The sequence below is a fragment of the Mandrillus leucophaeus genome, unplaced genomic scaffold (genome assembly GCF_000951045.1).
Source record: "Mandrillus leucophaeus isolate KB7577 unplaced genomic scaffold, Mleu.le_1.0 Scaffold309, whole genome shotgun sequence".
Taxonomy (NCBI): Eukaryota; Metazoa; Chordata; class Mammalia; order Primates; family Cercopithecidae; genus Mandrillus; species Mandrillus leucophaeus.
In genome coordinates, this window is record NW_012103243.1 from 1,884,526 (window position 1) to 1,909,613 (window position 25,088).

The 25,088-nt window shown below is 35.7% G+C and overlaps 1 protein-coding gene across 1 annotated transcript in view; it reads right to left on the reverse strand.

Annotated features, from left to right (window-relative positions):
* Positions 1–25,088, reverse strand: part of SPATA17 (spermatogenesis associated 17) — a 262,801-nt gene that overhangs the window by 103,294 nt on the left and 134,419 nt on the right. Inside the window, exon 7 of the mRNA XM_011987401.1 lies at positions 3,980–4,183. Within this exon, the coding sequence (XP_011842791.1) occupies positions 3,980–4,183 (204 nt within the window). The remainder of the gene's footprint in view (positions 1–3,979; positions 4,184–25,088) is intronic.

Consider the following 25,088-nt stretch of genomic DNA (forward strand, 5'->3'; position numbering starts at 1 on the left):
CAATCTCTGCTCACCGCAACCTCTGCCTCCCAGGTTCCAGCGATTCTCCTGCCTCAGCCTCCCAAGTAGCTGGGATTACAGGCGTGTGCCACCATGCAAGGCTAACTGTTGTAGTTTTGGTAGAGGCGGGGTTTCACCATGTTGGCCAGGCTGGTCTCGACCTCTCGACCCGAGATGATCCACCTGCCCCGGCCTTCCAAAGTATTGGGATTACAGGCGTGAGCCACCGCGCCCAGCCACAACATGGATTATTAAAAATTTAAATATGCAATATTATGTCTACCTTAACTGCTTTTGAGCAGTCAATACATTTAACACACTGAACACTTAATATACATGCAATGGAAATGCTAGAGTTATTATTTTCTTGATAGAATAATTAATAAATTTAATTGCTTGTTGATGCAATGTTATGTTATATATGCAATATGATGATTACTTACACTAATAGAAAAATAGTAATGTACATAATTCAAAACAGCAAAAATTCAGTTATTCATAATATAAAATTCAGTTTATATTTGGATTTAAAACTATTTTAAATGCTTTCACTAGAATATTGACATAACTCTTATTTAAAAAGGAATAATAAAACCATACTCTGAAGATACATCCCCCTGAAAAACTGAAAATTTTCCTACTATCTCTCTTGTGCCCCTTGGCTCACTCCACTATGCTTTTCACTCCACTTTTGTAAAGAAAAAAATGGTCAGATTCAGATAAACGGATTAGTTTACTAGGTAATTGAGAATGCTGATACATGGGCCTGGTGTGATGGCTCATTCCTGTAATCCCAGCACTTTGGGAGGCCGAGGCAGGTGGATCACCTGAGGTCAGGAGTTCAAAACCAGCCTGGTCAACGTGGCGAAACCCTGTCTCGACTACTAAAAATACAAAAATTAGCAGGGCATGGTGGCAGGTGCCTGTAATCCCAGCTACTCGGGAGGCTGAGGCAGGAGAATCACTTGAACCAGGGAGGCAGAAGTTGTAGTGTGCTGAGATCCCTCCACTGCACTTCAGCATGGGCAACAGAGCAAGGCACCATCTCAAAAAAAGAATAAGGATATAAATAGAATATCATAGGATCTGAATCAGAGATGAAGAAAAAGAGAAAGCAGTACAGGGGGGAAACTGACTGTAGATTTTCAGTTATATTTTATAGCTCTTTCTCTAAGAGAGTATAAACCATCAGTTAATAGTATTAATTATCAGTTAGTAGTTTTGAGAGAGCAAAAAAAAAAAAGATACAAATAATGGGAATCAAGGATGTAATTATAGAGAATGGAAACACAACATATATCACAAATAATTACAGTAAAGTGGGAGATTTTTAATGAAATAGAATGCAGAGCTATCTTATTGCAAGGATGATTCAATGGTTGGGGGTATAAAAGGCAGTCTCTAAGATGACCCCCAAGGGCCCCTGCCTCCTGGTATCCATACCCTTGTATAGTCTTTTGCCCTTGAGTATAAAATAGACTTACTCATTTTGAATGGATAGAACATGGCAGAAGTGATGGGATGTCACTTCCAGCACTAGCTTTATAAGCCTGTGGCTTCTGTTTTGAAAGCTGTCTCTCTCTCTCCCTAGGATCATTCACCCAGAGGGAAGTGAGCTACCATGTTGTGAGGCAGCTCTGTGAAGATGCCAATGTGAGGAGAGGCTGAGGCATGACAACACCCAACCATATGAGTGAGGGGATCTCACTGCCCTCCTATCCCCACCCCCTGTCTGAGCCTTCATATGAGATCACGGCCATGGCTGACATCTTTTTTTTTTTTTTTTTTTTTTTTTTTAAATAGAGACAGGCTCTTGCTATGTTGCCCAGGCTGGTTGTGAACTCTTGGGCTCAAATGATCCTCCCACCTTACCCTCCCAAAGTACTGGGATTATAGGCAGGAGCCACTGTGCCTGGCCTGGCTGACATCTGGACTACAACATCATGAGAGAACTTGAGTCAGAGGCACTCACCAAAGGCTGTACCTAGAATGACAAACCCACAGAAACTGTGAAGTAACAAATTTATGTTGGTTTAACCCATTAGATTTTGGAGTAATTTCTTATACAGCAATATAGATACACAAGGGCACGCCTATGCAGGCAGCTAACGATCAGGAGTTCTGGGAGTTTAACTGTGTGAGCCAAATCTAACACAATGTAGTTGATACTACATGGTGGCAGCTTAATTATTGATCAGGATGATAGACCTGTGGCTCTCTGGGAGTTTTAGGATGGCGACAATCATCACTAATCCCACCCTACTCTACCCTTTAGCCTCAGGAAGTCATTTGCCAATCCTGTGGTACTACAGTCCAGTTATAGTGAAGATTTCCCATTTCTACTATGAGTCTTGCTTTGTTTTGAGCTGTCTCTAATTCTCAAATTTAGATTTTTAAAATTACTCAAACTCAAGTTATGTTTAAAATGGTATATAAAGAAATATAGCATCAAATGAGAGGTTAAATTCAATAAAATTGATAATACATATATTCCCAGCAACAACAGGTTATATCAAGTAGTGGTATAACAATATTTTTACATAAAAAATCTAGATTCTAGGAAATAATCCATGTTTTAACTTCTTATTCAATATAACAAGATTTAATACCAAAGAAGTGTTTGTTCACTTCTTTGGTATATATTAATAAATTACTTTATGTTTATTATTTAAAATTAGAGTTCGCAAAAAATAATTTTCCTCTGGTCAAAAAATGGAAGAAAACAATAACCTATATATATACAGATTATAGACTATATATATGTAGATTGGTCGCCAGACTGGAGTGCAGAGGCACAATCTCAGCTCATTGCAACCTCTGTCTCCCGAGTTCAAGCTATTCTCTTGCGTAAGCCTCCCGAGTAGCTGGGACCACAGGCACGCGCCACCATGCCTAGCTAATTTTTGTATTTTTAGTAGAGATGGGGTTTCACCATGTTGTCCAGGATGGTCTTGATCTCTTGACCTTGTGATCCACCTGCCTCAGCCTCCCAAAGTGCTGGGATTACAGGCGTGAGCCACCGTGCCCGACCCTATATTTTTAAAAAGCAAGACACTATAATGGAGTAGAGAAGGAGCCCATAGAATGGGAGAAAATATTTGCAAGCCAAGAATTAATACCCAGAACATATAGAGAACTCCTAAAACTCAACAACAAAAAGCAGCCCAATTCAAAAATGGGCAAAGGACTTAGAATAGACATTTCTTCAAAGAAGACACACAAATGGTCAATATGCACATAAAAAGATTCTCAACATCACTAATAATTAGAAAAATGCAAATCAAAACTGCAACAAGATACCATTTTACATCCACTAGGATGGCTACTATTAAAAAAAAAATACAGAAAATAATTGTTGGTGAGCAGGTGGAGAAATTGGAACCCTTGTGCCCTGTTTATGGGAATGGAAAATGTGTACAGATGCTATGGGAAACAGTACAGCAGTTTCTCAAAAAATTAAAAATATAATTACAATATAACCTGGCAATTCCACTTCTGAGTATATTCTTAAAAGAAATGAAAACACAGTCTCAAGAAGATCTTTTACACCCATGTTCACAGCAGCATTATTCACAATATAATATGTAAAGTGTGGTCGCAACTCAAGTGCCTATTGGCATTTAAGTGGATAAACAAAATGTGGTATGTACATAAAATAGAATATTATTCAGCCTTAAGAAAGAAGGAAATTCGGACATATTCTGCAACATAGATGAACTTTAAGAACATTGTGCTAAGTGAAACAAGTCATGTCGGGATGGGGCAAAGGGAAATGGAGAGTTGTTTAGTGGGTATAGAGTTTCAATTCTACAAGATGAACAGAGTTCTAGTGACAGCTGATTGCACAAAAATATGAATGTACTTAATCCCACTAAACTACATAGTTAAAAATGGTTAAATTAAGATAGTGTTATATAAAAACTGCAAAAAAAAGCAAGAATAAAATTAATGACAGAATTCTTATACAGCAAATTAGTACCTGACATTGCTTTCTATTAATAGGTGGTAGAATTTCAGACCGAGGAAAAGAACGGGCGCTTGTACAAGCTAGCCAATCATTAAGGCTGGTGGAGTCCTTCTGTTTAACTTTAGGTCTTCGGTGTGTTAAAGGCTTTGCCTTTTGTAATTGCAACTCCCATGGATCAGGCTCTTTTCTGAAGGGTGAATTGTATATTCCTGGAATCTAAAGAAGAAGAAAGCAATTTTTATTTTTATCCTTAATTTTCAGATGAAATAAAAGAAAGATACAGTTGTACCATGAAATTTTTTCTTATGTTCAAAGAACATTTTAAACTCCAACTGTGGTTCTTAACCAGAGGTGGACTTCAGATTTACCTAAGGGGATTTTACAAAATACTTATACTTGTCTTTACGCTACACAAGTAAAGGCAATTTCAACACCTTTCAAGATTGAGCACTAAACATCTTAAAAACTAGTGAGCTCAAGTTCCTATCTGTCACACAGCCTTTTTATATCACTATACTTAAGAAAAAATTACAGTAAGACCCTAACTCATTCATTTTGTATTCTAACTATATGCTATGTATATTTAACTATACGTGTAAGTCACACATTCACTCACAGGAAGTCAAATACACAATGCTTGAACAAGTTTCAGGTACAAAATAAGTACTCAAATATTTGACTGATTATTTTAATTATTATTCATTACATAAACTAAGGGCAGCTACCTTAACTTTTGTACTTTAATAATCAAATTGATACCACCTATAATGCTATAGGTATCGCCTATAATATAGGCTATAATACTACATTATATATCGCTCAAAATAACATCCTGTATTTCATGAGTTGTATTCATGTGGTTAGGTGCTATGCTTCTGTAGTGTCATATTATCCTTGCTGTTCTATCACTGACTTTGTCATGCACTGCATCAAAATAGTCAAGAGTACCTACCACACAATAGAGGTTCAATAGATGTATGTGTGACAAATGTTAAGTCAAATTTAGCAGTGTCCATTTTTGAAAATTTAATGTTGTTTGAATATACTAACTGCATAGAAAAAAATTTTGATGGTATTATATTTTAATGGTATTAGATATCAATCTTTGATATATGGTTCCATGAAGCCTTATATCAAAATATATACACATATGTGTACACATAAATATCATACACAAATGCATATTCAAAAGGGGAAGTTACATTTTAAAGGGCAGTATGACTTGTTTGGTTTCTTTGTAGACACTCTGGACTATATAAAGAATATATCCATTACATTTATCTGTTCTTACTAAAAATGTGATTTCTCTTATGCCATCAAAATATCTATAAACATTTCTGTTTGCTACATTTACTTCATGGAATCAGCAGTTCCAAAGCATTAACTAAGATAGCTGTCTTCGAAAAACTGTCTAAGAAAAGTTTGTATTTCCAGCCTAACTCAACAATAAGTGTTAACCTCTATCAAATACTTACCCAGGCTGGATTCAACGTCCTATCCCAAATGCAATATACTATCCCAAATGCAACGTCCTACCCCAATTGCAATGTCCTATCCCAAATGCAACATGCTATCCCAAATGCAATGTCCTATCCCAAATGCAACGTCCTATCCCAAATGCTACGTCCTATCCCAAATGCTACGTCCTATCCCAAATGCAATGTCCTATCCCAAATGCAACGTCCTATCCCAAATGCAATGTCCTATCCCAAATACAACGTCCTATCCCAAATGCAACATCCTATCCCAAATTCTACGTCCTATCCCAAATGCAATGTCCTATCCCAAATGCAACGTCCTATCCCAAATGCAATGTCCTATTCCAAATACAATGTCCTATCCCAAATGCAATGTCCTATCTCAAATGCAACATCCTATCCCAAATGCAATGTCCTATCCCAAATGCAACGTCCTATCCCAAATGCAACGTCCTATCCCAAATGCAATATCCTATCTCAAATGCAACATCCTATCTCAAATGCAATGTCCTATCCCAAATGTAATGTCTTATCCCAAATGCAAAGTCCTATTCCAAATGCAATGTCCTATCCCAAATGGAATGTGCTATCCAAAATGCAACGCCCTATCCCAAATGCAACATCCTGTCCCAAATGCAATGTCCTGTCCCACATATTTCCTCAATATAGTGATAACCACCACAACACCTATCACATTACATTGTTTCAAAATTATATTTGCATGTATGTCTTCCACAAGCTAGCAGTTGGAGCACAGAGAGTCTGTTCCAGGTATTTTTGCAACCCCAGGGCCTAGCAGGGTACATGGCACTTAGTAGGCACTCAATAAATGAATGTTAAATGCTCATCTAGAATAACAACGTACAGTTCAGAAAGGCCCATGAAAACCTCTGTTTCACTCTTGCTTTCCAAAGCAACATAAATATCTTAATAAAAAGAGACTTATTTCAAAATCATATTAACTGCTTTCAAAGAATATACAGATTATATCATTTTTCTCTTTCTTAACAGAACAGTTTAAATTGGCTTTAAAACACATTGTCAAAGACCTACTCGAGTCACCTCCAACTCAAATTTTCCTATTTTATAATTGGAGACTAAATTTTATTGAATGCAAAATAGTTAATGTAAATGCATTTAAACATTTAAAAATATTTTTGTATTGGCTCTTCTTTGAGATTTATTCTCTATTACAATTGATACAAGAAAAACACTGTGCTGAAAAACATTAAAGGTGGTTATATAAACCATTTTTAATGTCATGTTAACATGTTCTCGCTATAACAGTAAATATGGACAAGGTAAATACACAGACAATAGCTTTCCATGGACAGTAATTTTTAAGTGGATGGTAATTACAAAGATAATTTCTAGGGTGATTTTCTAAGATTAGAATTTATTGATTGTAATGAGAAAAAAATAAATGTTATATTTTTAAAGACTGTTGTGACATAAAGTATAACTAAATCTACAGTCTATAAAAATGATACGAGAATACCATTCTCATCAGTGATGATCTAATAAACTGAAGTCTGTTAGTTTTTTATTAACATTGCTACAACCTTACAGATTAAAATGGTAAAATACATACAATCTAGCTAGATTATAATTTATCATTTGAAAATATCTACCTACCTGAATAATGGCTACCAGCTATTAATTTTACCCCATTAGAAATCCTCTTTGATCTCCTTGCACATTTGCATGCACTTGTATACATAGGCTAGATGGGAAATGCAAATGGATCAGTAGACATGATAGCTTTCTTAAATTATATTTTGCAACCTATATGGAGACCTCCTCATGTGTATTCTCTTTGCAATTTAAATCAAATATAGATCGAAAATATATTTTAATTGAATTTCAAATGTATCATTTAAAGTCTTCAAGGTGTCAGTATTTTACAAATTAATTTAATACATTTGCTAAGTTATGTCAATAAAAACAGTCCAGCACTCCCACAATCCCTACAGCAAGCAAATACACTATTTATTTATATTGATACAGTATTCATTTACTTATTTTTTCTTTAAACAAATACAATAACCTTAACATACTATTGTCTCAATTGCTATATTTCATCATTAGTAAGTCACTTATGAATAATGGTTTCTTGTTGATTTTTTAAAATACTACCCTGAGTCACAAAAGACAGGGTTAATCCTCAGGGACTACGGCATATTTTTCAGTTTTCACATTTTTCACAACTTAGAAGGGCTACTGCCAAGGTAGCTTTGGGGACTTCATTTTCAGCAATAATTTTCTAGAGTGACCAACACTATGGGGAAATCTGTGCTAACTGTTTTTAAAAAAAAAGAAAAAGCCTACAACTGAGTTATTTGCAGTACTGTCATGCTAACATTCAACTCAATAAGACCCAAGAAATCTCAGGAGAGGACTCTGCTAATAGCTTCTTACTGACCTCCTTGCATCAGGCCCGGCTGCTGACTGGTGGCCCAGTGGTGAATATGGCAAATGAGGTGTGAAAGCACTGATTTTTTTTAAAGGCTATGATTCTGACTCGTCAAAAGGCAAAAAAAAAAAAAAAAAAAAAAAAAGGCAATGAGTTATATGATAGATATATATTTTTCTTGAATTCCCCCCTTCAGACTCTCCATCATGGGAACTTAAGCATGACCTAGAATATTAATTATGTCAGGTTGAGCAACGAGCAAATGTACCATTTGTTACCCAGTCACCCTTAGCATTACATTAATATTTTGAACCATTCCGTATTTCTAACAATCTATCAATTGGCCCTTTTCTTCTCAGTTTTTATTCTTATACCTAAGTATTACATGGAAAAGTGTTAAAACAGTACAATTGATTTGAAAATAAATGGATATACTTGTTTTATTTGAAGCATCTACTATTTTATTCCATAAAAAATGTTTTTTATGACCATTTTCCACTCATACACTGACCTTTACTTTGTAATTGCCTGGGGGAAGCTATAGTCTAATTTTTTCCTCTTCTCTTTGTTACCAAGGTGTACTTTTAAAATAAGTTTCTATGAAATAGGAAGAATAAGACACAGGATAGTGTACACCTACAATTCCCAAATCACAATTACTAATGTTCTAATTTCATAATTTACCATAACAGAAATAATAATTTCTCATGATTTCCAAGGAACTGCTCATTCTGGGTATGAAGAATGATTAAGTATTCAGGATAGGTGGAAGAATTCATTTTAGTTTTACAAATGACAATTATGCGCAAAAAAGAGTGGCTGATCACAAGTAGGAATAAAATTTAAAACTATTTTCTTGCCTCTTGATTCAAAATTTCTGAATGCCATGAGAGAGAAACAGTTCCTAAAGGAGGCTAAAATATGTTTGGATTCTAAGTTTTAATCACATTTGGTCTAAAAAATGATATACTAAGCCAGTAGGGAAGAGTAGTAAAAATCTCTCTCTAATAACTAGAAAAGTACAAGTGGGCCAGAGAACTGTGAATGAAATATTTGCTAGGGTAGGGACTGCTGAATCAACACTGACCAATGCACTTCATCATAATTATCAGGACATACTACTGCCAGAGGATTTATAAAAATCCCACTCAGCAAATAATTGCCCTGCTGTTAGGAGATAGTCAGAGTGTTAACACACTGTCACAGTCTAGCATTTAGTAAGATATTCTACATTCAATTACTCTTGCTAAGAACTAAAAGGAAACATGGTCATTTCTCAGCTACAGCAGTTATGCTTCCATGTACATTTCAGACAATAGTTAACCCTCAGATATAGCACCCCAGAAGGAATAAGAATTTCATGGAAACATTAGGGATTCACAAAGGATATATGTGGTCAGAACTTACCTAGATAAAGGAATATTTTTATGACAAATGCTTTTAGTCTTCTTTGTTTTACTTCAGTTAAGAAGGAATTTTTAAATGTTTTGAGCCATATTATAGAGAGGGGTCACATTAAATGCAGATCCCGGCCGGGCGCGGTGGCTCAAGCCTGTAATCCCAGCACTTTGGGAGGCCGAGACGGGCGGATCACGAGGTCAGGAGATCGAGACCGTCCCGGCGAACACGGTGAAACCCCGTCTCTACTAAAAAATACAAAAAACTAGCCGGGCGAGGTGGCGGGCGCCTGTGGTCCCAGCTACTCGGGAGGCTGAGGCAGGAGAATGGCGTAAACCCGGGAGGCGGAGCTTGCAGTGAGCCGAGATCGCGCCACTGCACTCCAGCCCGGGCGACAGAGCGAGACTCCGTCTCAAAAAAAAAAAAAAAAAAAAAAAAATGCAGATCCCAGAAAGTTGAAAAAGTAACTTGAAGGGGTCATTTGGAGTTCTTCCAAGAACTCAAGCCCTAAAGAACACCATCAAGAGGAGCATTTCAGCCAAGAACATGAGGTTGTTTGTATGCTCATTCTAAGACCATTCTTCCCCAGTTCCTCAAGGGTGCAGATAAGAGGGTATTTTAAAAATAATAACTGCATTCAGCTTGAGTTTGTTTGGAGAATTCTAGAACTCCTCAGAGGGATATAATGCAAGGGGCAAGTAGATCTATTGGAAAATTCACCTTTAGAAGGTTCTCCTAACTATAGTGCTATTAACATCTTCATTCTGGAACACGTTTGTTTTTCCTCATGTATTTCATATACCAAAGGTACACTTTGATTTTTTTTCTCACGTGATAGAAAATACATATTGCAAATGAAATGTTACCTTTGATATAGCTATTTAACCAACACGTATATCTTTAGCAATCATTTTTATATCTTCATCCATATGATCATACATTAAACATCCTAATGAAATGTTTATCAAAATGAAGAAATTTAAATAGAATACTGAGAAAGGGTCCACCTTGCTAGATCCAAAACAGGCACAGAGACGAATAAAAAGTTATCACTCCCATCAAGCTGTTCTCAGTTGTGGGGGTGGGTGGGATTAGGAGAATGGTTTCGTAATTGACTATTACATAACTAGCCAGTAGTAAGTGTCCTCTAATAACTGTTGAAGAGGTACACATCAAAGACTGCAATAAAAGTATATGTTCTATGTAAAAAATATTCAAATTTGTTCTAAAGATGCGTAGAGCTGGCTGGGCACGGTGGCTCACGTCTGTAATCCCAGCACTTTGGGAGGCTGAGGCAGGTGGATCACGAGGTCAGGAGTTGGAGACCAGCCTGGCCAACATATTGAAACCCCATTTCTACTAAAAATACAAAAAAATATCTGAGTGTGGTGGCGGGCACCTGTAATCCCAGATACTCAGGAGGCTGAGGCAGGAGAATTGCTTAAACTCAGGAGGTGGAGGTTGCAGTGAGTTGAGATCACGCCGTTGCACTACAGCCCAGGTGACAGAGTGAGATTCTGTCTTAAAAAAAAAAAAAAAAAGATGGGTAGAGCTTTGCAATAAAGAAAAGAAAGGTATTCGAGACCAACAGAATTATAAAAAAAATAAACACATGCTTGTGGGAAACCATACGACCTTTGTTAAAGAAACATGAAGTTGGCCAGTTTAAGCATGAGGTTATTGTTAGAGATGAGCTTGTCAAGATTGCGGTCAATTCTAGAAGGCTGAAAATTTGGACTTAATTCTGTATAAAATGAGAATCTCTTGTTTTTCACATCTTCTTTATTTTTTATTTATTTATTTTTTTGAGACGAATTCTCACTCTGTCGCCAGGCTGGAGTGCAGTGGAGCGATCTCGGTTCACTGCAACCTCCACCTCCCTGGTTCAAGCAATTCCCCTGCCTCAGTCTCCTGAGTAGCTGGGTTTACAGGTGTATGCCACCATGCCTGGCTAATTTTTTGTATTTTAGTAGAAATGAGGTTTCACCATGTTGGTCAATATGGTCTCGATCTCCTGACCTCGTGATCTGCCTGCCTCAGCCTCCCAAAGTGCTGGAATTACAGGCATGAGCCACTGCACTGGGCCCACATCTCCTTTAAAAGGTAAATTCAGAAAAAAGTCTGAAGCAGGCCATAGTAGTGTGTGAAACTTGAAGATGCAGCCTCTGTGAATCACAGGCACAAAACACAGTTAAAGAGACAAATCAGGCATCAGAACCAGTCTCAGATATGACAAGAATGTTGTAATTATCAGGCCAGGATTTAACATAACTAAGATTAATATGCTAAGGGCTTAACACAGCCTGCAAGGAAGATGGCCAGTGTAAGCAGAGAGATGGAAAATTATTAAAGCACCAACACTGTAACAGAAATGAAGAATGGCTTTGATGGGTTTATTAGTAGATTGGACATGGTTGAGGGAAGAATCTCTGAACTTGAGGATATGTCAATAGAAACCTCCAAAATGGAAAAGCACAGAGAAGAAAGTCTGTTAAAAATGAAACAGAATATCCAAGAGCTGTGGGACAAATACAAAAGGTATAACATATGTGTAATAAAAATAACATAAGGGGAAGAGCAAGAGAAAGGGACAGAAGAAATATTTAAAGTAAGAAAGACTGGGAATTTACCCAAATTGATGTTAGACACCAAATCACAGATCCAGAAAGCTCAACAAAAATCAAGCAGGATAAATTTTTAAAAGGACAAAACCACAGTAGGCAAATTACTTTCAATCTCAGGAAATCAAAGGTAAAGAAAAAATCTTGAAAAGACACAAAGAAAAAAACACCTTACCCTAAGAGCAAAGTAAGAATTTTACATCCAATTTATCCTCAGAAACCATGCAAGCAAGAAGAGAACAGAGTGAAATATTTAAAATTTTAGAGAAAAATGCCACCAGCATTTTTCATGCTCAACCATGTCCAAGACTCTATCCTACAAAATTATCCTTCTAATATAGAGGAGAAATAAAGACTTTCTCAGATAAAGAAAAATTAAGAGAATTTATTGCCAGTAGACCTACCCTATATGAAATATTAAAATAAGTTTTCAGAGAGAATGAAAATGAAATATCACAATGTTTTCACTTATAAGTGGGAGCTAAACGTTAAGTACACATAGACACAAAGATGGGAACAATAGACACCGGGGCCCATTTAAAGGGGAACGAAAGAAGAGTGAGGGCTGAAAAACTGCTTATGAGCTACTATGCTCACCACCTGGGTGACAAAATCATTTGTACATCAAACCCTAACAACACACAATGTATCCACATAACAAACCTGCACGTGTGCCCCCGAACCTAAAATAAGAGTTGAGAAAAGACAAGAAAAGAAAAAGAAAATGATATAGGCCAGAAAATCAGATCTACATCTTTTTATAATAGGAAGATCAGAGAAGAAATAAATCAAGGTAAAATAAAGCCTTTTATGTTTATTATTCTTAACTGATCTAACAGAGAACAGTTTGTTCAAAATAATAGCGTCAAGGTATTCAATTATGATGCATATGTATATAAATGCTTATGTATAAGTATAATAATTGACAATAATAATACAAGAGATGGGATGGAGAAATGATAATTATTTTGTTATTATAAGGTACTTGTACTACCTATGAAGTTGTATAGTGTTACTTGAAAGTGGAGTTGGATGAGTTGCAAATGTGTATTGCAAACTTTAGGGCAACTGCTAATTTAAGTTAAAATAAAGAAATATAGCTTACATACTAAGAAAGTAGAGAAAATGGGATCATATAAAATATGCGTTAAAATAACAAAGGACAGAAGAAGAGTGTGAGACAAAATAAGAAGCAAAGAACAAGGGGCACAAATGAAAATCAATATCAAATATGGTAGATATTAATCCAACTAATATCTGTAACTAATATCAATAATCACTTTAAACATTAATGGTCTAAATACATCAATTAAAAGATAGAGATTGTCAGAGTGGATAAAAAAAGAAGACCCAATCATAAGTAGTCTAAAAAAAACCCACTTCAAATATAAAGATACATATAGATTAAAAGTAAAGGGCTAGAGAAAGATATACCAGGCTAACAATAATAAAAAGAAACTGGGAGTAACTATATTAATTTCAGGTATAATGGACTTCAAAGTAAGGAAAATTATCAGGGATAAAGAGGGGTAATACATAATGACAAAGCACTCAATTTCCCAAGAAGACACAACAATTTGTAAAGTGTATATGCCTAGCAACAAAGCATCAAAATATGTGAGGCAAAATCCGATAGCTGTAAGAAGAAATAGATGAATCCACTATTACAGTGGGAGAATTCAACACCTCTCTATCAGAAATGAATAGAGCCTTCTCAGACTCACATAGAACACTCACCTAAACACTCACATAGAACACTCATCCTGGGCCATAAAACACATCTTAACAAATTTAAAAGAACAGAAATTATATAAAATATGCTGAGACCACAGTGTAATTAAACTAGAAATCAATAACAGAAAGATAGCTGGAGACCTCCCAAATACTTGAAGATTAAAGAACACACTTTATCACATGGAACAGAAAAGAAACCTCAAGAGAAAATTCTGGATTTTTTGAAATAAGTTAAAATTAAAATACAGCTTATCAACATTTGTGGGATTCAACAAGAGCAAGGCTTAAAGGAAAATTGATTGCATTGACTGCATATATTAGAAAAAATATATAAAATGAATAATCTAAGCTTCCATATTAGGAAACTGAAAAAAAGTAGCAAATTTATTCCAAGGCAAGCAGAAGAAAAGAAGTAATAAAAATTAGAGCAGAAAATAATAAAATTGAAAACAGAAAAATCAATAGAGAAAATCAACAAACCAAAAGCTGTTCTTTGGAAAGATAAATAAAATTAATTGTTCTGTATGCAGGCTAACAAAAAAAAGGAAGGAAGATGCAAATTGCTAATATCAGAAATGAAAGGGAAGACATTACCACAGATCTCATGGATATTAAAAAGGTAATAAAAAAGAATATTATAAACAACTCCATGCCCACAAATTTTATAATCTAGATGAAATGGACCAATTTCCATTTCATCTCAACAGTGAGAAACTAGAATCTTTATCCCACTAAGATCAGGAACAAGGCAAGGATGTCTCTTCTCATCACTTCTTTTCAACACTGTACTGGAAGTTAAATTACTGGAATTTAAATAAATTATAGAATGGGCAAAATATCTGGACACCTCCCCTAAGAAGATACAAAGATGGCAAATAAGTATATGAAAAGATGTTCATTATCATATGTCATTAAGAAATATCACTATATACCAACTAAAATGGCCAAAATACAGAACACTGATACCACCAAATGCTAGCAATGGGTGTGGAGCAACAGGAACTCTCATTTATTGCTGGTGGGAATGCAAAATGATACAAGTACTTTGGAATACAGTTTGACAGTTTTTTACAAAACTAAACGTACTCTTATATAATCTAGCAATTGTGTTCTTATATATTTACTCAGTTGACTTGAAAATTCACGTCTGCACAAACACCTGCACAAAAATGTTTATAGCAGCTGTTTACATAATTGCTAAAACTTGGAGGCAACCAAGATGTTGGATAAATACACTGTGGTACCTCCAACAGTGAAAAAATATTTAGCACTAAAAAACAATGACCTATCACACCATGAAAAGACATGCAGAAACCTTAAATGCATATTACTAAGTGAAAGAAGCCAATCTTAAAAGGCTGTATGACTCCAACAATCTGACATTCTGGAAAAGAGAAAACTTTGGAGATAGATAGTAAAACCTTCAGAGGTTGTAGGGAGTGGGGGATGAAGAGGCAGAGCACAGAAGGTTTTTAGGGCAGTGACGCTACTCTGTATGATACTATTATGGTGGATATATGTCATTATATATTTGTTAAACCCATAGAACATACAGCATCAGGAATGAAACTAATGTAAATTATGGACTTTGGGTGATAATGATGTATCCATGTAGGCTCATTAATAGTAATAAATGCACCATTTATTGGACGATTGGATGATGCAGGATGTTGACAGTGGGGAAGGTTGTGCATGTGTAGTGCAAGGCAGTATATGGGAAATTTCTGTGACTTCCTATCAATTTTTCTATAAATCTAAAACTATTCTAAAACATAAAGCCTATTTTTTAAAAAAGTAAATGGCACCACCAGCTCCTCAGCTTCTTAAGTCAAAAACCCGAGAATCATCCATGATAATTACTGATTTTCCCCTACCCCATATATCCAACCCACCAATGAGTTCTATTAATTCTAGCTCCAAAATACATCTTGACTCCATAGGCTTCTATTCATATCCGTGGCCACAATCCTTGTCCAAGCAACCATAATATCTTTACCAAAGTGCTTCACACTTACAGTTTCTCTCCATCTGCTGTGCTTACCCCCTACCTGCAAGGAAGTCCAAGTAATAAAAATAAAACAAGTATTTTAGTTCCTTAATAAAAAGCTGTCATTACCTTTTCAATGCACCTAAGAAGATCTCATAAATTCTTAACAAGGCCCATTCTTTTCTGTTCCAACCTCATTTTAGCCAGTCTCTCATACCTCACTACACAGCAGCCACATCTTTTTTCCCATTTCTTCAATACATGCCAGTTATATCCATGACTCAAACTCACCAAAAATGGTTTTTTTTTTTTTCCCCATCTGCTTATTTGCCTGGCCAAATCACACTCATCCTTAAGAATTCACACTAAATATCATTTCTTTAGAAAGACTTTTCATGACCCACACACATTCTAAATTAGACTGTCCTAGTCTATTCTTTCTCTCATGGGACCCTTTTCATTTTCTTCATGGCACTTATAACTAATTGTATGCATATATGAGTAATTGTTTTATAATGTCTATCTCCCCAAGTCCAGTTTACGTTCCAAAAGGACAAGGACTGTGTCCATTTTCTTGGTCTCTATGTAGGGTAAGTTGTTGGTTCTCAACTCTGGCTGCATATTAGAAGAATTTGAAAAATACTGATGTTCAAGCTCTTCCCTAAATTAACTCATTCAGAATCTTTGAAGCATGTGTCTGGGCATTTGTCTAGTTTAGTTAGTGGGGTTGTTTTTGTGTCTGTTTGTTTGTTTGTTTGTTTGTTGGTATTTTGAGACAGGGTCTCACTCTGTCACGCAAGATGGAGTGCAGTGGCAACCACTGCCTCCTGGGTTCAAGCAATTCTCCCACCTCAGCCTCCCCAGTAGCTGGGACTACAAGCACACACCACCATGGCCAGCTAATTTTTGTGTTTTTAGTAGACATGGGGTTTCACCATGTTGGCCAGGCTGGTCGTAAACTCCTGACCTCAGTTGATCTGCCTGCCTCGGCCTCCCAAAGTGCTAGGATTACAGGCATGAGACACGGTACCTGGTCTAGTTTAGTTTTGTTTTTTAAAGCTGATGTGCAGCCAGAGCTGAGAACCCTGACTATTGCTTATCTCCATAACTGGCATAGAGTAGACAATCTATCGTGACCTGAAAAACTGATATAAAACCCCAGGTCTATAGAGAGGTTAAAATTTCTTATTCAGAGGTAAGGAAAAAGAGCAATGAAAATAAAGGATGAGACGGATGGGGAAACATTCCATAGAGTAGAATCAAAAGGCATTGATACTGGATTAATAAAGAGGGATATAAGAGAATGTGGAGTCATGGAAAAGCTTGGGTTTGGAACCAAATCAGAGAAGGTAGAAAGAGGAATATTAATATCTGTTTTGGAGTATTAGGATTGAGCTTCCCTTAAAACATTCAGGTTGAGAGGTCCAGTGTATTGTTGTAAGAGTGGGTCTGAAACTTAAAAAAGAGGTCATAGCTAGCAACTGAAGTGTTTTCTAAATAAAAATAGCTAAAGGTGTGAAAAACGGATGGGGTTACTGAGGGAGAGTGTAGACTGAGAGAAGAGCCAACGGGAAAGTCTTAAGAGTGTGCACGTGAAAGAAATAAGTGGGAGAAGAGAAGCCCATGAAGGGCACTCAAAAGAGCAAATAGTGAGGGAGGAGAAGCAGGACTCAAGGGAGAAGACCATTTCATGAAAGAGGTCAGAAGTGTCAGATGCTACGGAGAGGTGGAACAGCATGAGGACGGAGAACGCACACCTGGAATGGTAATTAGAAGGTGATGGGTGACCTCTGCAGCGGCAGATTCTGTTCTTGTGGCTGATACTACACTGTAATTCAATGAATGTGAGAAAAGAAAGAGGATTTCTCTTTAACCCTATTGCATTTTGAAAGACTTTAAGAGAAAGATTCCATTTACAGAACTTTCTGGGACATCTTCCTCACTAAACAATTCTCTCTTTAAATGTAAATATCAGGTCACTATTTTACTGATCCTTGAAAGAACCAGACTAAAATTGCTTGTTTTCTTGATTAGGCAATTTCTCTAGGCTTGCTCCTTTCTCTAAACTCTATCAACACTCTACCCCTACCCCTAGCCCACCCCTTACCTCCAATATGGCTTCATTGATCTCCTTTATCTGCAACCTCTCAAGACTGATTCCTGCTCTTCCATTTGAGTCACAACTTTGATAAGTTTATGAATAATTAGGTAATTCTGATAAATGTTGATGTGGATATATATATATATATGTGTGTGTGTATATATATATATGAAATATACTATTCCGTGGAGTTACGATGCCTGGTGTTTGAGCAGTATCCGGAAGGAAGAGGAGTTTGGTGTATAAGGTGTGGCAAGGAATTCTCAGAAAACAACAAGAGTGCAAAGTAACAGAACCTTTAAATAACTTTGGAACTAAAGAACTATAAATAGCCCCAATATGACATCAGAGTATATAAGACATACAGAAATTCCTGAAGAAGACTGAGAAAAAATGACCAGAGAAGGAGAAAAAGATGATCATAATGTCACAAAGGCCAAAGGAGGTTTCAAGAACTGAAGTGTGATGGGCAGTGTGCAGATCTCAGAGAGGTCCCACATGTTTACACTTAGGAGACTCCTGGTGGCCTTATCAAGAGTTATTTTCAGTAGAGCAGTAGAAGTGGACATCAAATTCCATAGTTATTTCTAGACTTCACTATGACTCCGTTATGCACCATTTCTACATATTCTGACCTGGCTTATTATGCATACTAACAATACTTCTATGCCCTAAGAAAAATAGAAGAAAATAACAAAGTATGTTTTTATGACCACCATCCTCCTACAAACCTTCCATTATATACTCTTTTCCTCTGGATACCTAGTGTTTTCACTTACTGGGATTCTTCTACAAGTGATTTGACTTACAAATGATTTCATGTTTGAGTTTAAAAGATAGCTTCCAAGACAACTTGGTGTTGAAAGAAAAACCTCCAGAATTACAGAACTAGACAAGTGAATGAAAATGTTCTTTTGTTAAAGAAAATGTAATAAGAGAATTGGGCATTTGTCAAACTTTATTTCTAGTGCTATGTGGGATTCTGCAAAAAAACTGATTTCCCACCGGTCTTTGAGGAAGGAAGAAGCCATTTTAGGTTTCATCAAGTATGGTTGAATGCCTCAGGGGCAAATGCTATATTGCCCTTATCTGACTGGCCACAATCTTGTATCCAGATGTTAAAGACTTTCAGAACACTGAGCCCTTATATAGTCTTCTTCTATAAACTTGTGGCTTCTTACAGGAAAATTATTAAAATATCTATTAGATATAGATTATACCTGCCATTTTGTGATTATTAATTGAGCTAAGTGATTAGATTTTTTTCACTTTTCTGTATGTTATCCTTCAATAAAATTGTATATTTTTTGATTATCTTTTGTTTTCCTATTTTGTTCTGATCTGGATAGTAGAAGGCCCAGAAAATTCAACTATTTGATAGTAGAAAGCCCAGAAAACACAACTATTCTTCATGACACAGTTATCTTTTATCACCACTCAAACTTGAAGTCTCTCTGTGGTAACATAATTTGGTCACAAAGTAATTAGAGCAAAAATAATTTGGTCAATACACATTTTGATTGAAAAACTGATCAACAAAATCCCTACTTTCTGGATTTTTGTACTATTGGGTTGTTTGTATATGTCTTTATTTTTTCCATTTTTCAAAATTTGAGAAAATAGTTCTTTCTTTGTACCTTCAAATACATAATTTACTTTCAGTCTATCATTAGTGTAGTATTTAAAATAAGGACAGTACAGCAACTTAAGTTTATCTACAATAGAAGATGGTCGGATCAAGCAACTATTGACCCATTTGCTTTTTAGTCAAATTGTTTATGACCAAATAATTTTCTGATAAATTAATCATATCTCTCTTTTAACTATATTTTTGGTAGACTCGTTCTCAAACTACTGCACTACTTTTCTGAAGACTTCTGATTTCCTTGCCTATAATATTTTCAACCTTGCCCTGTGGAACTCCTATTCCATCTATATGAAACAATATCTGTCTGCCTCAACTTTTCAATAAATGCATTTTTATTATAAATGAACTTCTTTCTCCTCTAGAAAACCACTTCCCTTGCTGCCATACTGAGCAAACCATTTTAGTATACCTTTGTATCACAGTCACCACAAAAAGATTTTCCTTAACTCAGTTCCCCATTGCCACTTTCAATGTGGTACTCATCTACTGTTTATATATATATATATATATATATCTAGATAGATAGATAGATGGATAGATAGATAGATAGATAGATAGATAGATAGATGTATGGTTTTTTGTTTTTGTTTTTGTGTGTGTGTTTTCTTTTTTTTTCTTTTTCTTTCTTTTTTTTTTTTTTTTTGAGGCATAGTCTTGCTCTTTCGCCCACGCTGGAGTGCAATGGTGCAATCTTGGCTCACTGCAACCTCAGCCTCTCGAGTTCAAGTGATTCTCCTGCCTCAGCCTCCCAAGAAGCTGGGATTACAGGCGCCTGCCACCAAACCTGGCTAATTTTAGTATTTTTAGCAGAGATGGTGTTTTGCCATGTTGGCCAGGCTGGTCTTGAACTCTTGACCTTGGGTGACCCACCCACTTCAGCCTCCCAAAGTGCTGGGATTATAGACATGAGCCACCATGCCCGGCCTCATCTACTTTTTTGTAATCTGAATATCTCATATTTTTCCCTATTGCAGTTACCATAAACTGACTTGCTGGTTATTCCCCGACATTCACAATAGCCCTTGGCACATGGTCCAGTCTTCCCTTTTACTGCATGTTCCTAGAAAATTTTAGGTGATTTCATATGCAAGTGGCAACCCATCCCAATATTATGGCTTCATAGTTCTTTGATGCCTTCATCTCCACTGACTTTCACATTTATGGAATGGTGACCACACCCCATACATCCCCAACATCCAGACTGCTCTGTGTAATTATATAATCTTAAAGATCAATATCTCACCCTCTTACCACAACTTTCTGGTCTGTTAGTTATCTCATATTCTTATTCTTGTTACCCATAAGTTCATTCCCTGGAGATCTCAAGTCAATTGATTCCTCCAACCCTTCCTAATCTATTGTCTCCTTTTCACCCTCACTTAGTTCCCTGCTCATCTGAGTCCCATTGTTGATTATGTTAATCACTCAAGGCTCTAACATCAATCATCTTGCCATACCCACTGGGCCATAGCCCAAACGAGAATAAATTCAACTATGCAGTAGAGCTTAGTGGTTATGAGCATGACTTCTGGAGGCCGACTAACAAAATCCAAATTCCCACCTCCACCTTTTATTACCTTTGTAATTTTAACCTGCGTTATATAACCTCACTGTATCTGTTTTCCTCTCCATAATAACGGAACTACCTCATAAAGTTGATAAAGATTAAAGGTACTAAATCTTTAGTACCTTTGAGCTGTTCAAAAGCTAAGGCACTTTGAATGGTGGTTGACACAAAATAAGTATTCAACAAATGCTAGCTATTTTTTCCTGAGTGATAGTGTCATGTCATCATTGTACATGTGGGCTCTGTTCTAGACCATCAAATACTAACATTGATATTGGGCTACTTATTAATCTCTTTGTGCCTTATTGATAATTGGAAGTAATAGTCTATCTCATAGGATATGTGAGGATTAAAAGAAATAATTCATGTAAAGCACTTATAAGAGTTCTTGGCTCAGTAAGCATTCAATAAATATTAGTTGTTATTACTACCATCATTCTGCATGCCTACAATATCAGGTCATTGATAACTGCTGGAATAAATTACATAACCAGGCAGACTGATATTTGTGGATTTCAAATCTAGCTGGCCCCCAGTACCACTAAACATTCCACCTTCTCTCATCCTTCTAAGGATTACTCTGGAAGATCAACCAGAATATTGAGGTATTCAAACATTAATTACTTTAACATCTGATCTTTCCCACAAAAGTATCCATACATGATCCTACATTAATTTTATTCCTTCTTGACCTAGAAGTTCAGGTCTTCTTCCACTTATTTAAGCCTACAACTTAATGATCTTCACTGTATCCTCTCTCACCTTTTCTGGGTCCATGTTTATTTGGCTATTTTTTTCTCTTCTGTATTTTCAAGCCTTCTCCCTCAAGTAGCTCTGACGAATACGTACAAGCTTCTACCATTCTAAAACTGTCTCTAACCTTGCTTCCTTGCCAACCTACACATCTAGTTAGTGGGAAGTACATATTTCCCATTCCTCGTGTTTTCATGGGCTTCTCTCTGCCCTTCAGTATGTCAAGGAAGGAGCAGTGGGTTTTCAGTATTGTGCATCAGGAAGGGAGTTGGTCCAACCTAATTTGGCCCCTTCCCCCTACCTCTTGAAAGCCAGTCAATTTATGGGAGACAAATATCCTTTGCTCTCACTTCCTTTCAGATTCACAGGGATAGGCCTAGTTTTCCTCCTCTGTCTGTGACTAGGAGGTAGATTTAATGATGGAACTAAATAGAAGCAAGGTCATTATTGATTCAGATGTAAACTTCCAATTCAGCTTTCATTACTAATGATGAGATAGAGGTATGTTTTTATCTCCATCTGTCTTTTTTATTTTTCTCTCCACTGGTTCTGAAATCAGACAGGAAAAAGGGGGTTTATGTATTGGGCTCTAACACCTCTCTTTCTCATCTCAGCCAAGTTTCCACCCTGACTATTCCATAACAGTACTTTGGCAAATATCATGTCTCACTTTTGCCATTAACTATATTAATGTCTCAGATGGTGCTGAATATACCAATAAATGTATCTTCAGTTTTATTTGGGATGTAGCAAGCTCAGTTTTTAATTGTCATGAGTATTCATTAATTAAAAGAAACATTGCTAATTAGATCAAGAATGAGATGTCGAAGACATTTGTATTTTCATAAACATCCCTTCATCTCATAAAATGATTACAAACCAATGTGCAACAGGAAGTTGAACAGGGTTTCTGTTATTTCAGAATTTCAGCTGGTGTTTCAAAGATGAAAATACTAAGGAGATGACAAGTACCCACTTATTCCTCTCTTCATTGTTCTTTCTCTGGCATGACAAACAGATTGCCTAACAAGTGTCCATAAGGACCCATGAAGCCTTGCTTGACTTCCTGTGAGAGGGCCTTGCATCTGAATTGTCTCTTCCACCTCCTGATCTCTGAAGAAACTGAGAAGCTAATTCCCACAAAGTATTAAAGGCTAATAATGTTGAATATGTTGTCTAGTAGTTGCTTTCAAGTAAACAGAACTCTTAAAATACAATTTCACTCATAATCCAGGAAAATATTCTTAAAGTATGTCCTTTCTCAGCTCCCTTGAAACCATCCATAAACGGAAGGCATGGTTTTGAAGACAGCCAGAGCTAAGTTTGAAATGTAGTTGCCTCCTATATCTATTGTGTAACTTGGTTTCATTTGGGGCACACTGTTAGCTTTCCCCTTTGCCTTTTCTTGGTATATAAGATTCGTCCTTCAAAAAAAAAAACCACATAAAATATATTTGGGCAAATATAGATATAAGTTACTAAAAAATTATTGTTGCTTTAAAAATAATTTTGTTTTACTTACAATCTTGTTTCATTTAAAAAAAAAAAGAGTGAATAATTGGAATCAAAATAAAAGCTGCCTGTCTTGTTTTGTATCCAAAATTATTATAAATCAGAATTAGGATATGTACATAAACCATTCATTTATTAGTTAATCAACATTACTTGAGAGCCTACTTTGGTATGAAATACTAGAGGTATCAAAATGGCATGATTGTTCTCCTTTATGAATTCACCTACCTTAGAGGGAGGTAGCTATAACCATACAACCAATAGCAAAGGCTTTATTAAGACATGGGAGGGGGAAAAGGGAAAACTCAAAAATTTTAATGTTCAAATAATAGCAAACAGGGAAGTTGATTTTGGTATAGATTACATATAAACAAAAAAAGAGGTAAAATAAATTGAATCATTTCAGTGACGTGAATTTAAGACCAATATAGATGATCATAAGTTGACTTATGTACATAGAACATAAATATAAATAATTAACATTATTTATGTATTATAAATACAACAGAATTATATTATTTTAGGGGATTGACATTTATTTAATGGGATGTTAGAACAGAAATTATATGCATACATATGTGTACATGAATTAATTTAAAAGTTAATGGAAAATATTACTGACTAAACTTGAGAAAAAACTCTGAAATTCAAGCCCTTAAGGGGATGACTAAATTAGGAATGCTTTTCCTTATATAAGCACCTTGCAGATGTAACTTTTCTCTAAACTCAGAAAAAAATTTTTTTGGCAAGAGTTTCTTTTCAGCATAATACTAACTACTGAGATATGCAGCTTATTTATTTTACACTCAGAGATATTCACAAATTAAAAGTTAAAGAAAGATTCTTTTCCCTTTCTCTCTTCTCCACATCTTCATTTTCTCATTTTTTATTTTACTGTCTCTTGTGATACTTTGTGAATAACGTAAGTCATTGCTGAGTAAAATATTTCCAGCTGTCAAAAGATACAGTAGATAGAGACAGCAATTGACAAGATTATTAGTTTTACAGAAAACCTGTCTGCCATTTTACACTAAAATACTTAAAATCATATCACACCAAAATGAAATCAATTTTATATTTTTTAAGTAAAAAATTGGAATTCCTCTTTGGTTTTGTTTGTTTTGTGATTGTAACAAATACGCAATATAATAAGCAAACTTTCTGTGTCTTCTAAAATATTTACATATGTTATATTGCATAAAATCCAAAAATCATAGATTATTTCTTGTGTTGGACTATACTTTGATCTCAGAAGTTAAATACTCATGATCTTAACAGTGATCTTAATGACCACATGAGTCACATTAGTCAATGTTTGAGTATCTTAACCATTGACTCAGTTAAGAGCTTATTTTAAGAAAACATTTGGGAGTATAATCTCTCTCCTTAAGTCTCTAGTTTTAATATAAAGGACATAGTGTATTTCATTACAGGGTTCACAGAGTAGGGAGGGTAATAAAGAGAAAGATTAAAGGAAAAAGACGATGGATTAGACTAGAGCCTGAAATTTTAAAATCTGGCTGCCAGATACTCAACAGAAAGATTACGAAGTTTTTCAATTCAAGGGGATTAAATATCAGAGACACTGGGATATCTATATAAAGTTATTCTTCTAATCTCATCGAAGAGCTAGGACAAATCATAACCTGACAAACTTCACAAACTCATTATTTATCAGTTATAGATAATAGCATCTAACTCATGACTGGGCTCAATCCAAAATATTTCTGAAGTGTCCCCAAAATAGAAAAATAGCCATAATAGTAATAGAAATAAAAATTTAAATCTACAAAACTATTACAGCCCCATTTCTTTCATTAAATCAAGTAAAAGAAACGACCTAACTGCTTGTGTTTCTAAGATTTGGATATCACTATATTATAAATTTAATTAGTGATAAAAAAGGAAC